Genomic DNA, 15,810 nt, shown 5'->3' with positions numbered 1-15,810 from the left:
CAACCCCCCTAGACAGCTACTCATCTTTTTTTTTTTTTTAATTATAGACTGGTTTGTATTTTCTAGAGTTTTATATAAATGGGATCATACCTCATACCTTATACACTTTTTTTTTTGCTCTGGCTGGCTTCTTTCATTCTGCATGATTATTTTGAATTTCATCCATGTTGTTGCATATAACAATAGTTTGTTCCTTTTTGTTGATGGATAGCATGCCATTAGCAGATATATTGTACCACAATTTGTTTTTCCATTCACCTGCTGGTGGACATTTAGAATGTTTTTAGTTTTTGGCTGCTATAAATAAAGCTTCTTTGAACATTCATGTACAAGTCTTAGTATGAACGTACACTTTCTTTTCTCTTGAGTAAATACCTAGGACAAGAATGGCTAGATCATATGATAAGTATATATTTAAATTTTAAGAAACTGCCAAAGTGTTTTACCAAGTGGTTGTATCATTTTACACTACCACCAGCAGTGTTAGACTTCCAGTTCCTCTACCTTCTTGCAGGAACTTGGAATAGTCAATCTTTTTAATTTTCACTGTTCTAGAGGATGTGTAGCAGTATCTCATGGTTTTGTGTTCCCCTAATGACTGTTGATGTTGAACATCTCTTCAGGTGCTTATTTGCCTTCCAGATAGCTTTTCGTAAAGTGCTTAGAATGTGTGTTCGTTTTGCTTCTATCATTTCTTTATTGGTAATTTGTATCTTTTTTTTTCCTGATCATTCAGGCTAGAAGTTTATCAATTTTACTGATTGTCTTAACCAGTTTTTAGTTTCATTGAATTTCTTTACTGTTTCTGTTTTTTATTTATTTCCACTTTGATTTTTATTACTTCTTATATTCTGCTTACTTTGGATTTAATTTGTTCTTTTTCTGCTTTCTTCAGTTGTAAGCTGATATCATTGATTTGAGATCTTCTTTTCTAATATAAGTATTTAGTGTTATAAATTTCCTTGTAAGTAATGCTTTAGCAGCATCCCACAAATTCTGATATGTTGTGTTTATATTTTTATTCAGTTGAAAATACTTTTAAATTTCTCTTTGTTTCTGTTCTTGACACATGGGTTATTTACATGTGTGCTAAATTAGTTTTAGTTAGTTTCCAAATAGTTCAGGATTTTTGCAGATGTCTTTGGTAATTTCTAATTTAATTTCACTGTGGTCAGAGAACTTACTTTGTATGGCTTGAATCCCTTTATATTTACTGAAACTTGTTTTATGGCTCAGGATATCGTCTATTTGGTAAATGTTTTATATGCACTTGGAAAGAATGTGTATTCTGTTGTTGGGTGGAGTATTCTGTGAATGTTGATTAGGTCATATTAGTTGCTAGTGTTATTCAGGTCTTCCATATCCTTGCTGATTTTGTCTTTACTTATTCTATCAAGTATTGAGAGTGGGTTCTTGAAATCAGCAACTATAATTGTAGATTTGTCTACTTCTCTGGAATTCTGTCAGTTTTTGCTTTATGTATTTTGTTGCTCTGTTATTAGGTGCATAAATATTTACAGATTCTTCTGTACTCTTGATGGATTGACTTCTTTTTCATATGAAATGACTTTCTTGGTCCCTGGCAATATTTTTTGCTCTGTAATCTAATTTGATATTTAGTAAACCTCTTCAGCTTTCTTTTGACTAGTGTTAAAACATGTTATATCTTCTTCCATCATGTTATATTTAACATTTATGTCTTTATAGTGCATTTCTTGTAGTTGAGTTTTGCTTTTATATCCATCTGATGATTTCTGCCTTTTAAATTCAGGTGTTTAGACCATTTATGTATATTGTGATATAATTAGGTTCAAATCTGTAATTTTCCTGTTTGGTTTCTCTTTGTCTTATCTGTTTTTTATTCTTTTTTAAAAAATTTTTTAAAAATTTTATTTGTTCATTTATTTATGGCTGTGTTGGGTCCTCGTTTCTGCGCGAGGGCTTTCTCTAGTTGCGGCAAGCGGGGGCCACTCTTCATCGCAGTGCACGGGCCTCTCACTATCGCGGCCTCTCTTGTTGTGGAGCACAGGCTCCAGATGCGCAGGCTCAGTAATTGTGGCTCACGGGCCTAGTTGCTCCACGGCATGTGGGATCTTCCCATACCAGGGCTCGAACCCGTGTCCCCCGCACCGGCAGGCAGACTGTCAACCACTGCGCCACCAGGGAAGCCCCCCTTCTTCTTTTTAAAAAATATTTCCTTCCTTCCTTCCTTCCTCCGTCTCTCCTTCCCTTCCTTCCCTTCCTTCCTTCCTTTGTGCTGGGTCTTCGTTGCCTCACGTGGGATCTTCAGTTGTGGCGTGCAGGATCTTTTAGTTGTGGCATGTGGGCTTTTAGTTGCAGCATGCAGGAACTAATTCCCTGACTAGGGATTGATCCCTGACCCCCTTCATTGGGAGCGTGGAGTCTTAACCACTGGACCACCAGGGAAGTCCTATTCTCTTTTTCTTCTTTATCTGACTTCGTTTGGATTGAGTATTTTTATGATTCCATTTCATTTCTTTAGTTGTATGCTTTTCGTTATTTTAATGATTTCTTTAGCTTTGACAGCATACATCTTTAATTTATCTACCTTCAAGTGATATTATGCCACTCCTGTATAAGAACTTTACAATAGTTTATTTACATTTCTCCCCATCCTGTCCTTTTTGTTAGTGTTGTCATACAGTTTACTTATACCGGTTATAAACCACTGTTGTTATTTTTGTTTAAATAGTTATCTTAAAGAGATTTAAGTAATAAGAAGCAAGTATTAAATATTTACCCTTGTAGTCATCATTTCTGTTGCTCTTCCTTCCTTTGGGTTTATCCATATTTCAGTCTGGTATAATTTTTCTTCTGCCTGAAGGCTTTTCTTTAATATTCTTTCAGCTTTTTATGTCTGAAAAACTCTTCATTTCACTTTTTTTTAAAAGATATTTTCACTTGATATAGAATTCTAGGTTGGCATTTTAAAGTACTTTAAAGATATTGCTACTCTCTTCTTGCTTACATTTTTTCTGGTGAGAAATCTGCTGTCATACTTTCCTTTGTTTCTATGTGCATTACTGTCTTTTTTTTTCCTCCTATGGCTGCTCTGAAATGTTCTCTTTATCACTAGTTTTGAGCAATTTGATTATGATGTGCCTTGCTGTGGTTTTTTTTCAGGTCATATTTTTGTTTGTCTTGTTCTTGTACTTGGGATTCTGTGAGCTTCTTGGATATGAAAGTTTTTTAGTTTTCAACATATTTGGTAAATTTTCGCCTTTGCTTCTTCTGTCTCCCATTTCTTTCAGGGACTCCAATGGCATGAATAGTAGGGTATTTAAGGTTGTCCCATAGCTCTTGGTTGTTCTTTTCTGTTTTTAAAATTCTTTTTCTCTGTGTGTTTCATTTTGCATAGTTTCTAATGCTTCAAGTTAACTGATTTTTTCTTTTGCAGTCTAATCTTACATTAATCCTTTTCAGTGTATTTTTTTATCTCAGACATTGTAATTTCCCTTGTAGAAACTAAATTCTTATCTATTTTATATCTTAGTTGTCTCTAACTTTTTGAACATATAGAATAAATTTATAATAATAACTTTTAATGCCCTTGTCTGCTGTTTCTTACATCTGTGTCAGTTCTGGGTTTGATTGATAACTTTCTATCCTAATCATGGGTTTTACTTTTCTACATCTTTGCATGTCTGATAATCTTTAATTGGATACTAGATATTATGAATTTTACTTTGTTGAGTGCTGGGTATTTTTGCATTCCTGTAAGTATTCTTGAGCTTTATTTTGGGACACAGTTAACTTAATTGGAGACTGTTTGGTCCTTTTGACTTCTGCTTTTTATATTTGTTAGGTGGGCTGAGAGCAGCATTTAGTCTAGGACTTATTTCCCACTAATGAAGCAAGACCCTTAATATTCTACCCAGTGCTTTCAGAATTATGAATTTTCCTAGTCTGACTTGTAGGACCAGGCACTATTTCCAGGAGTGCTGAATACTCTTCCTTTAACTCTTTGGGATCGTTCTTTCCCTGACTCCAGGTAGTGTCTTGCTGAATACTCAATGGGAACTCTCTGCACTTCTCTGGGATTCTTTCACTGTGTAGCTCTCCCCTCTCTAGCTGCCTTGGACTCTTAGCTATGTCTCTCTCATTAAGGAGTCCTTCATGCTCTGCCTGGGTTCACCCTCCCTGCACTGTAGTCTCAAATCTTTCTTAAGGCAGTAAGTTGGGACCACTTTGTATATGCCAGGAATCTGACCTTGGCTGGAAATTTCTCTTTTCTTCTGTGAGGCTTCCATAGTATAGGTTTCACACATCATATAGTTGTAAATTAGTTTATGTTGTCTAATTCTGGGTTGACTTTGCAAGAGCACATGGTCACTGTTTTTATTCTTTAAATGCAGTTAAATGTAATTTCCTGATTATAGTTTCTTAGATTATCAGTAATTTATCACATTGAATGAGAAGAGTTTCCCTAGCTGTGTAGAGTTATGGCCTGATTCTAGTGTTTTAATTTTTGTTTGTTTCTTTTTTAGAATGAGTATGGGAATATTAAGTAATGAAGAATAGCTGACTTATATTATTTTTCTCATTGCTACTGGATATTTGGTCAGATATTATAACTGCCATAGGCCATCATGGCATTGTAACATAGAATCTTTAAGTACTGATTTATGGTGGAGCATTGAGGGTTATTTATTTATTTAATGTACTAGAATCATGATCTATTTGTGCTGAATGCTTTGTTAAGGTCAGTTAAAGTAACATTTGAATATTGGTGATGTTACTTGCAACAGTTTACTTGTTATTAATATGTACCTGTATTTCATATGCTCTTAATCTGTCCTGTTCAAACAGGAGTAGTCCAGTGGATGACTCTATCCACATCTTGAGTGTTGATGAGAAGAACAAGTTGGGAGCCAGGATTATCAAGGCAGAGATGATGGGAAATATGGTAAGACTTATATGTTGTTCTTTTGGAGAATAATTGCTAAATATTTAACTTCTTACAAGTAATTTTGGAAGTTCCTTAGCTATGTGGATATAGCACTCTTTGAAAATAACTGCTGCTTATTGATTCTTTGAAGAAATTCTTTAACACTTCTAAGAACAGTACTGTCTACTTCTAAGTAAATTATGTAATTTGTCAAATTTCTGAAATTTACGATTCTAGGGAACTAAATGCTTTTTAATTTTCTTTTTAACTTGGATATTTGCTTTATTATTGTATTTACAACTTATTGACCGTATTTGAGGGAGATAAAGATGTCACTGTCTTTCCCTTTTTTAGTCATATTTTGTTAAGAATGTGTATTACTTTCTTAAATTCCCTTACTTAGGAACTTTAAAAATGAGCTAATAAAAAGGATGGTTAACTCATTTTTTCAAATCTTAAGGCAACATATTTGTGCCTGACAATGTGTTAAATGCTTTGTGTAGATTAGCTCACTTTATTCCCATAATAATGTTGTGATTTGAAACTTACTTAACTCACAATTGAATAGAAATCAGAATTATTTGGTAAGAGTGGCATCTATCTATTATATTGTCACATTTATATTATACAAATACTGTTACATTGCACATGGCAGAATAACAAAGTCAGGCAGCTTTCCATGTCTTGACAAAATTGATTCCCTCATGGTCATATGTATGTATGCATCTCAGATCCAAATATAAGTGATCTTGAGTAGTGTTCTGTTTTGGTGTACCATCAGTATGACACTCTTTAGTAGAACAAAAAGTAGCCAAACATGATAACTTCTGTTTTTATTAGTTTATATCTGTAATAAAAGTCATATCTTGCATTTACTGCTCTCTCTCTTTGAATCTGGTTCTTGGTAACACTGAACTTAAGCTCAACCCAGAAATTAGTAAGCAAGACAGACCACCACCACCAACAACAGCAAGAAAATAACATATGAGTTTTGAAAGCACAATGAAATTAGTTAAAATAGTGAAAGAGAGGTCACCAAGTTAAGAGGTTAACATATGTTAAAAGAAATGTTCTGTGTTCATGGAACCACTGCAGTGGAGAATACTGTCTTTGCTTGTCATGTAATTCTATTTATTTAATTTATTTCATTGTGATTTATTGCTTTATATGTCAGTTTTTTAATATAAATTTTTATAGATTTCCTAGAGTAAAAATGAAATACATACAGAATTTTTATCTAAATTACTTAACAATAAAGAAGGTAATATTTTAAATCTTGTGATGGCTTTCTTTTTACAAATAACTGAAATTTTGAGTATTGGAAGTTTATAATATCTAAGGAATTATAAAAATGCCATTCTTTTTTTTTTTTTTTTTTTTTTTTATTAATTAATTTATTTATTTTTGGCTGTGTTGGGTCTTCGTTTCTGTGCGAGGGCTTTCTCTAGTTGCGGCAAGCGGGGGCCACTCTTCATCGCGGTGCGCGGGCCTCTCACTATCGCGGCCTCTCTTGTTGCGGAGCACAGGCTCCAGACGCGCAGGCTCAGTAGTTGTGGCTCACGGGCTTAGCTGCTCCGCGGCATGTGGGATCTTCCCAGATCAGGGCTCGAACCTGTGTCCCCTGCATTGGCAGGCAGATTCTTAACCACTGCGCCACCAGGGAAGCCCAAAAATGCCATTCTTAAGGTTATGTATTTCTTTCATTTCCCTATCATCCCTAAAATATATGTCCTTGTAATTATTAACCTTCAAAGCATAAATAATTTCTACAGGTATTTGAGAATTTGTTACCCAGATGAGTTCATTAAAAAGTAATATACTAGGCTGTGAGTTGGTAACTAGATTTAGGTGAGAGCTACTTGGATGTTTGCTATGCTGTTTTCCCTATTGTTACGTGAATTTGAAATATTCTACAAATGAAGAAGCTATGTTATCACACCTATTTTTCTTGTCTTTCTATTTGAAGGAATTAGCTGAACAACTTAAAGCCCAACTTGACAAGGCAAATAAATTCGAAGACAACATAATGCAGATATCATCAAAAAAATCTGGGGTAGAGGTAAGTAATAAAAGTTTGTTTATAGGTAGCCAGTTACCATGTATAATACTTCTACTTGACAGTGGTAATATTTTAATGTTAAATGTGTCTATATCTGTGTCGGTGTGCTTGTATGTATTTATGCTTGTTTGCCTGTTTTTAAAATTTATTTGCATATGTATTCTCTTATGTTCCACCATTGTGTCCTGGTGGAAAAAAGCCTAGGCCTACAGCTAGGCCTAGGGCCAAGGAGACCTGGTTTTTTTCTGGGCTCTGCCATTTACTGACTGAGCTTGCACAAGTCAAGGTCATTATCTCCTCCTACAGAATGAGAGACTTGAATTTGGTATCCATTTCATGTAAAATATTTTGTTCTAGGATTCATTCACCTATCTGTTGGTCAGTAAAACAGATGAAAACACCTGTCTGCATGGAGTTTTATTTGGGTAGTAAGAAAGAGATAATAAATAATAAAAATTTTTAAAAAGTTATATATTTTAGGCAGGGTAGTAGGGATCTTGAGTGCCAGGTATGCTGTGTGTTTATGTGTATGTGTATGTCTTGGGATGCACAGGCTAATTCTCATTGAAAAAGTGACATTGATACAAGGACTTGAAGTTAAACAGTGATCTTTGTGGATCTGAGTGAAGAGCACTGTGGACATAAGGAACAGAGAATTTAAAGTTCCAAAGATTGGACATATGTCCAATGTGTAGGAAGAACAGCAAGGAGGCCAGTGTTGTTGGAGTGGAATGAATGAAAGAGAGGAAAGTAGAAGATCCAGATTAGAGAGATTGTGGGAGGCCAGATCATGTTAAGCTTGAAAGTCATAGTAAGGAAGTATTGGGTTGGCCAAGAAGTTTGTTTGGGTTTTCATACCATCTTATGGAAAAATCTGAATGAACTTTTTGACCAACCCAATAGGTTTTTATTCTGGGTGAGAGGTAAAGCTATTTAAGATTTTTGAGCAGAAAATGTATTTTGACAGGACCATCCTGGCTTCTTTGTTAAGAGTAGATTGGAGGAGAATAAGGTCAGACACAGGGTCTAGTTAAGCTTTTGCCATAATACATACAAGAAACGATAGTGGACTTGACCAAGATAGTAGCTGAAGAGATGGTTAGAAGTGATTAAATTTTTTATATGCACAAATGTTTTCTGTGTATATTTTGAAGGAGAGCAGACAGGATTTTTATGATGGTTTAGATGGGAGGGGAATATGGATTAAAGAGAAGAGGAAAAATAGACTCCAGAGATATTTACCTGAGCAGCTAGAAGAATAGAATGGCCATTATTTGAGATGTGGGAGAAAGAGTAGGTTTGGAGCTAAGATTGGAAGTTCTGTTTTGGGTATATTGAGCTTGTATGTCTTTTAGATGTGAAACAAGTAGAGCTATCAAGTAGGCAGATGGATATAATTGGGAGTTGAGAGAAACCTGAACTGGAAATAGAAATTGGGGCATTATTAACATATAAATGGTGTTTAAATTCACGATACTGCATGAAATCTCCACAGGAGTAAATGGAGATAGAAAAAGGCAAAGGATTGGTTTGGTTGCATTACAGTGTTGAGAGGTTTATAGAGTGGTTTATAACTGATTTTAAAGGACTATTCTCAAAGATTAATTTATATAATTTAATGGTAGTGTGAGAGGAGGTGAGAATCTATGAAGTCAGGTTTCATAGAATTTTTTCAAGCTTCAATTATTAATGACTTAGATAATAGTACAGAGAATATGTTTTTGAAATAGGCTGTTTTTACTAAGTTGTGCTAGTCATGTTTTTAAAAAGTGGATAACTTGGAGTTTCTTGTACAGATTAAGGAATTGAGAATGGGAAACTATAAGTAGGATTAAAAAGTAGGGACTAAAAGAGTATAGCTAAAACTAGTTATACTGTGTACACTTTTGCCAGATTTATTTTTTCAAGTGTCTTTGTGGTCATAATACTTTTGTATTCTGAAATTTTATGTGGTTTCTTAGTGCTAACTATATTAAGTACTAGATCTTCCTGCAGTATATCCTTTCAAAGTATAACCCCATTTTCCAGCCTTACCTCCAAAGCTTTTTTATACGTAACCTACATGTTTCTTTGACATTTACATATGCTATTAATTATCTGTGCTGGATATCACCCTCTTGAGGCTATCCACTTTTCATTTTGTCTTTACTCCATTATGAAGTCTTTTTTTCTCATCCTTTTGAACAGTTATAACCTTTTACTCTTTTGAAACTTAAAGACTTTTAAAATATTCTCTACGGAATTTGTCTTTTCAAATTATATATATTTGTATTCTTGTTATACTTATCTCTTTTTTGATACTTGTCACTTTATATGAGAGGGTTCTAAAACTGTGGCTGAATTTCAGGGGATTCTTGAAATTGAAAGTTCATCTGAAAAAATTGAAGCAGATCTTCTATTAAATAACATTTCTTCTACTGTTCTGAGGATATCGTAGAGTATTGACAGACTATATCTCATCCCTTGTGCATATATCTCTATACCATTACTGATTTCTTTATGTTTTTCAGCTCCTCCTAGCTTTTGAGCATTGTATCTCATAACTCAGGGAAGTAGAATTCAAAATTGTATTCAAAGTAGAATTTCTATTTGTGAGTCTCTTTTGGAAACTGTATAACCCTTTGAAGCTTCAAATATAAAGGTTTTTATTCTATGGATTCTTTTTTTTTTAACATTTTTTCCTAGTTTTATTGAGAAATAATTGACATACATCACTGCTTACAGTGTACAGCATGGTGATTTGATTTACATATGTTGTGAAATGGTTATCACAACAGGTTTAGTTAACATCCATCATCTCATATAGATATAATAAAAAGAAAAGAAAAAATCAGTGTGATGAGAACTCTTAGGATCTACTTTCATAACAGTTTTCCCATATATCATACAGCGTGTTAACTGTAGTCATCATGTTGTGCATTACATGTCTAGTACTTATTTTTCTTGTAACTGGAGGTTTGTACATTTTGACCACCTTCCTCCAATTTCCCCACCCTTAGGATGTTCACAGTTTAACTGTGAAAAAGCACCTATTAAATTCATACAAACGAATGGAGTGATAATTATAGGAATTTCAGGTATCAGCAGTGTTTTTCTTTTGGGGATGGTGGTGTGTGGATGTAACGTGGGATAGACAGCTATACAGGGTGGCCAGGGAAGGGTATCTTTCTGCAATTTCTGAAACTATACCGGTAGGTTATCGCTTTTTATTTATTTTTTTGGTTACAAGTATTATTTATTTATTTATTTATTTGGAGTAGAGTTGATTTACAATGTTGTGTTAGTTTCAGGTGTACAGCAATGTGAATCAGTTATACATATACATATATCCACTCTTTTTTTTTTTTTTTTAGATTCTTTTCCCATATAGGCCATTACAGAATACTGAGTAGAGTTCCCTGTGCTATACAGCAAGTTCTTATATCCTGAGGATTCTTTGACCAGAAAAGAAAATTTCATTCTTCTCTGCAGAGATAGGGCACTTGCACATTTAGTTAAAGCTTTACTAGGCATATATGTAAAACAAACCTTTGCCAACAATTCTGAAAGAATTCTCTTTCAGAGAATTCAAAGAATGCCATTAAAGTCATTTATTCTATCAGGGTCAGCACCTTGGTTTATCTACCTTTCAAAGTAGTTTGTTAAAAAATGAAAGTACAGAGTTGTTTACTACAACAAAGAAATGTGCTGATATTTTAGAGGAAAATCCTGAAATACTTCTGATAGAAATTTTGCCCTTTCAGAGAAAAGAAAATCCCATTCATAGAGCATTAAACATTGTTCTTTCATTTCTTAGCTTATTTGTTAGAAATGTTAGATTGTGTGAATAGGGTAAATCTCCTGATTCAGTGATCTATGAATATCTTTTTGGATTTAGTGAAAAACCATCAGCACTTGTAATTGTTGGTTTGCTTATTTCTCTCACCCTTTAGAAGTTGAACTTTTTAGTATTTAGGACAAGGGCTATTTCAGTTCATATATCTAGTGTCTAGGGTAATGCTTGGCATATTGTAAGCAATCAGAAAATAATTGAAATATTTCTTTTATTAATGTCCCTGATTTATTTTGTTCCCCATAGTTTTCTTTTTCATATTATTTTCCTTTATGGTTTATTATAGGATATTGAATATAGGTCCCGGTGCTGTACAGTAGGACCTTGTTGTTTATCCATTCTATATATAATAGTTTGGATCTGCTAATCTCAAATTCCCCATCTATCCCTCCCCAATACCCCCTCCCCCTTGGCAATGACAAGTCTGTTCTCCATGTCTATGAGTCTCTTTCTGTTTCATAAATAAGTTCATTTGTGTCATATTTTAGATTCCACATATAAGTGATATATGATGTTTGTCATTCTCATTTTGACTTGCTTCACTTAGTATGATAATCTCTGGGTGCATCCATGTTGCTGCAAATGGCTTTATTTCATTCTCTTATGGCTAAGTAGTATTCCATTGTATAAATATACTACATCTTCTTTATCCATTCATCTCTCAATGAACCAGTTAGGTTGCTTCCATGTCTTGGCTATTGTAAATAGTGCTGCTATGAACATAGGGGTGCATGTATCATTTCAAATTACAGTTTTGTCCAGATACATGCCCAGGACTGGGATTGCTGGATCATACGGCAACTCTATTTTCAGTTTTGTGAGGAACCTCCATACTGTTTTCCGTAGTGGCTGCACCAATTTACATTCTCATTAACAGTGTAGGAGGGTTCCCATTTCTCCACACCCTGTCCAGCATTTTTTATTTGTAGATTTTTCAATGATGACCATTCTGACTGGTGTGAGGTGGTACCTCATTGTACTCTTGATTTGCATTTCTCTAATAATTAGCAACATATCTTTTCCTGTGCCTATTGGCCATCTGTATGTCTTCTTTTTTTTTCTTATTTCTGAGATATACATTTTAAAGTAATAACTAGAATTATGACTTATAACATTATACCAGAATATATAAGATTTTTAGAAATTTCATGTAATGTCTGAAACATGTTAACATATTTCCATACAAATAAACCAAAGAAAGTTTAGTATTAGTTGTTTTTTTTTGTTTGTTTGTTTATACTGCAGGTTCTAATTAGTCATCAGTTTTATACACATCAGTATATACATGTCAATCCCCACCGCCCAATTCAGCACACCACCATCCCCACCCCACCGCGGTTTTGCCCCCTTGGTGTCCATACGTTTGTTCTCTACATCTGTGTCTCAACTTCTGACCTGCAAACCGGTTCATCTATACCATTTTTCTAGGTTCCACATACATGTGTTAATATAAGATATTTGTTTTTCTCTTTCTGACTTACTTCACTCTGTATGACAGTCTCTAGATCCATCCATGTCTCAACAAATGACTCAATTTCGTTCCTTTTTATGGCTGAGTAATATTCCATTGTATATATGTACCACAACTTCTTTATCCATTTGTCTGTCGTTGGGCATATAGGTTGCTTCCCTGACCCGGCTATTGTAAATAGTGCTGCAGTGAACATTGGGGTGCATGTGTCTTTTTGAATTATGGTTTTCTCGGGGTATATGCCCAGTAGTGGGATTGCTGGATCATGTGGTAATTCTCTTTATAGTTTTTTAAGGAACCTCCATACTGTTGTCCATAGTGGCTGTATCAGTTTACATTCCCACCAACAGTGAAAGAGGGTTCCCTTTTCTCCACACCCTCTCCAGCATTTGTTGTTTGTAGATTTTCTGATGATGCCCATTCTAACTGGTGTGAAGTGATACCTCATTGTAGTTTTGATTGGCATTTCTCTAATAATTAGTGATGTTGAACAGCTTTTCATGTGCTTCTTGGCCATCTGTATCTCTTCTTTGGAGAAATGTCTATTTAGGTCTTCTGCCCATTTTTGCATTGGGTTGTTTGTTTCTTTAATATTGAGTTGCATGAGCTGTTTATATATTTTGTAGATTAATCCTTTGTCCGTTGATTCGTTTGCAAATATTTTCTCCCATTCTGAGGGTTGTCTTTTCATCTTCTTTATGGTTTCCTTTGCTGTGCAAAAGCTTTTAAGTTTCATTAGGTCCCATTTGTTTATTTTTGTTTTTATGTCCATTAATCTAGGAGTTGGATCAGAAAAGATCTTGCTGTGATTTATGTCAAAGAGTGTTCTTGCTGTTTTCCTCTAAGAGTTTTATAGTGTCTGGTCTTAAATTTAGGTCTCGAATCCATTTTGAGTTTATATTTGTGTATGGTGTTAGGGAGTGTTCTAATTTCATTCTTTTACATGTAGCTGTCCAGTTTTCCCAGCACCACTTGTTGAAGAGACTGTCTTTTCTCCATTGTATATTCTTGCCTCCTTTGTCATAGATTAGTTGACCATAGGTGCGTGGGGTTATCTCTGGGCTTTCTATCTTGTTCCATTGATATATGTTTCTGTTTTTGTGCCGGTACTATATTGTCTTGATTACTGTAGCTTTGTAGTATAGTCTGAAGTCAGGGAGTCTGATTCCTCCAGCTCCATTTTTTTCCCTCAAGACTGCTTTGGCTATTTGGGGTCTTTTGTGTCTCCATACAAATTTTAAGATGATTTGTTCTAGTTCCGTAAAAAATGCCATTGGTAATTTGATAGGGATTGCCTTGAATCTGTAGATTCCTTTGGGTAGTATAGTCATTTTCACAATATTGATTCTTCCAATCCAAGAACATGGTATATCTCTCCATCTGTTGGTATCATCTTTAATATCTTTCAACAGTGTCTTATAGTTTTCTGCATACAGGTCTTTTGTCTCCCTAGGAAGGTTTATTCCTAGGTATTTTATTCTTCTTGTTGCAATGGTAAATGGGAGTGTTTCCATAATTTCTCTTTCAGATTTTTCATCATTAGTGTATAGGAATGCAAGAGATTTCTGTGCATTAATTTTGTATCCTGCTTCTTTACCAAATTCATTGATTAGCTCTAGTAGTTTTCTAGTGGCATTTTTAGGATTTTCTATGTATAGTATCATGTCATCTGCAAACAGTGACAGTTTTACTTCTTTTCCAATTTGTATTTCTTTTATTTCTTTTTCTTGTTTGATTGCCGTGGCTAGGATTTCCAAAACTATGTTGAATAATAGTAGTGAGAGTGGACATCCTTGTCTCATTCCTGATCTTAGAGGAAATGCTTTCAGTTTTTCACCATTGAGAATGATGTTTGCTGTGGGTTTGTCATATATGGCCTTTATTATGTTGAGGTAGGTTCCCTCTATGCCCACTTTTTGGAGAGTTTTTATCATAAATGGGTGTTGAATTTTGTCAAAAGCTTTTTCTGCATCTATTGAGATGACCATATGGTTTTTATTCCTCAATTTGTTAATATGGTGCATCACATTGATTGATTTGCGTATATTGAAGAATCCTTGCTTCCATGGGATAAATCCCACTATATTGTGGTGTATGATCCTTTTAACGTGTTGTTGGATTCTGTTTGCTAGTATTTTGTTGAGGATTTTTGCATCTATATTCATCAGTGATATTGGTCTGAAATTTTCTTTTTTTGTAGTATCTTTGTCTGGTTTTGGTATCAGGGTGATGGTGGCCTCATAGAATGAGTTTGGGAGTGTCCCTTCCTCTGCAAATTTTTGGAAGAGTTTGAGAAGAATGGGTGTGAGCTCTTCTCTAAATGTTTGATAGAATTCACCTGTGAAGCCATCTGGTCCTGGATAGTTGTTTGTTGGAAGATTTTTAATCACAGTTTCAATTTCATTACTTGTGATTGGTCTGTTCATATGTTCTATTTTTTCCTGGTTCAGTCTTTAAAGTTTATACCTTTCTAAGAATTCGTCCATTTCTTCCAGGTTGTCCACTTTATTGGCATAGAGTTTCTGGTAGTAGTCTCTTTGGATGCTTTGTATTTCTGCGGTGTCTGTTGTAACTTCTCCTTTTTCATTTCTAATTTAATTGATTTGAGTCCTCTCCCTCTTTTTCTGGATGAGGCTGGCTAATGGTTTATCAATTTTTTGTATCTTCTCAAAGAACCAGCTTTTAGTTTTATTGATTTTTGCTATTGTTTTCTTTGTTTCTATTTCATTTATTTCTGCTCTGATCTTTATGATTTCTTTCCTTCTGCTAACTTTGGGTTTTGTTTGTTCTTCTTTCTCTAGTTCCTTTAGTTGTAAGGTTAGATTGTTTACTTGAGATTTTTCTTGTTCTTGAGGTAGGCTTGTATAGGTATAAACTTCCCTCTTAGAACTGCTTTTGCTGCATCCCATAGGTTTTGGATCATTGTGTTTTCATTGTCATTTGTCTCTAGGTATTTTTTGATTTCCTCTTTGCTTTCTTCAGTGATCTCTTGGTTATTTAGTTATGTATTGTTCAGCCTCCATGTTTGTGTTTTTTACGTTTTTTTCCGTAATTCATTTCTAATCTCATAGTGTTGTGGTCAGAAAAGATGCTTGATAGGATTTCAATTTTCTTAAATTTACTGAGGCTTGATTTGTGACCCAATATGTGATCTATCCTGGAGGATGTTCTGTGCGCACTTGAGAAGAAAGTGTAATCTGCTGTTTTTGGATGGAATGTCCTATAAATATCAATTAAATCTATCTGGTCTATTGTGTCATTTAAAGCTTCTGTTTCCTTATTTATTTTCATTTTGGATGATCTGTCCATTGGTGTAAGTGAGTTGTTAAAGTCCCCCACTATTTTTGTGTTACTGTCGATTTCCTCTTTTATAGCTGTTAGCAGTTGTCTTATGTATTGAGATGCTCCTATTTTGGGTACATATATGTTTATAATTGTTATATCTTCTTCTTGGATTAATCCCTTGATCATTATGTGGTGTCCTTCCTTGTCTCTTGTAACATTCTTTATTTTAAAGTCTATTTTATCTGATATGAGTA

At 34.4% G+C, this 15,810-nt stretch overlaps 1 protein-coding gene across 1 annotated transcript in view; it reads left to right on the top strand.

Annotated features, from left to right (window-relative positions):
- The window catches only part of CWF19L2 (CWF19 like cell cycle control factor 2), a 187,524-nt gene that overhangs the window by 80,986 nt on the left and 90,728 nt on the right, over window positions 1-15,810 (top strand). The window contains exons 9-10 of the mRNA XM_059929351.1: window positions 4,831-4,927; window positions 6,876-6,968. Coding sequence (XP_059785334.1) covers window positions 4,831-4,927; window positions 6,876-6,968 — 190 coding nt within the window. The remainder of the gene's footprint in view (window positions 1-4,830; window positions 4,928-6,875; window positions 6,969-15,810) is intronic.

This window comes from Balaenoptera ricei, chromosome 8, assembly GCF_028023285.1.
Source record: "Balaenoptera ricei isolate mBalRic1 chromosome 8, mBalRic1.hap2, whole genome shotgun sequence".
Lineage (NCBI taxonomy): Eukaryota > Metazoa > Chordata > Mammalia > Artiodactyla > Balaenopteridae > Balaenoptera > Balaenoptera ricei.
The sequence above is the reverse complement of the archived record's forward strand: the minus strand, read 5'-3'. Positions and strand labels throughout refer to the sequence as shown.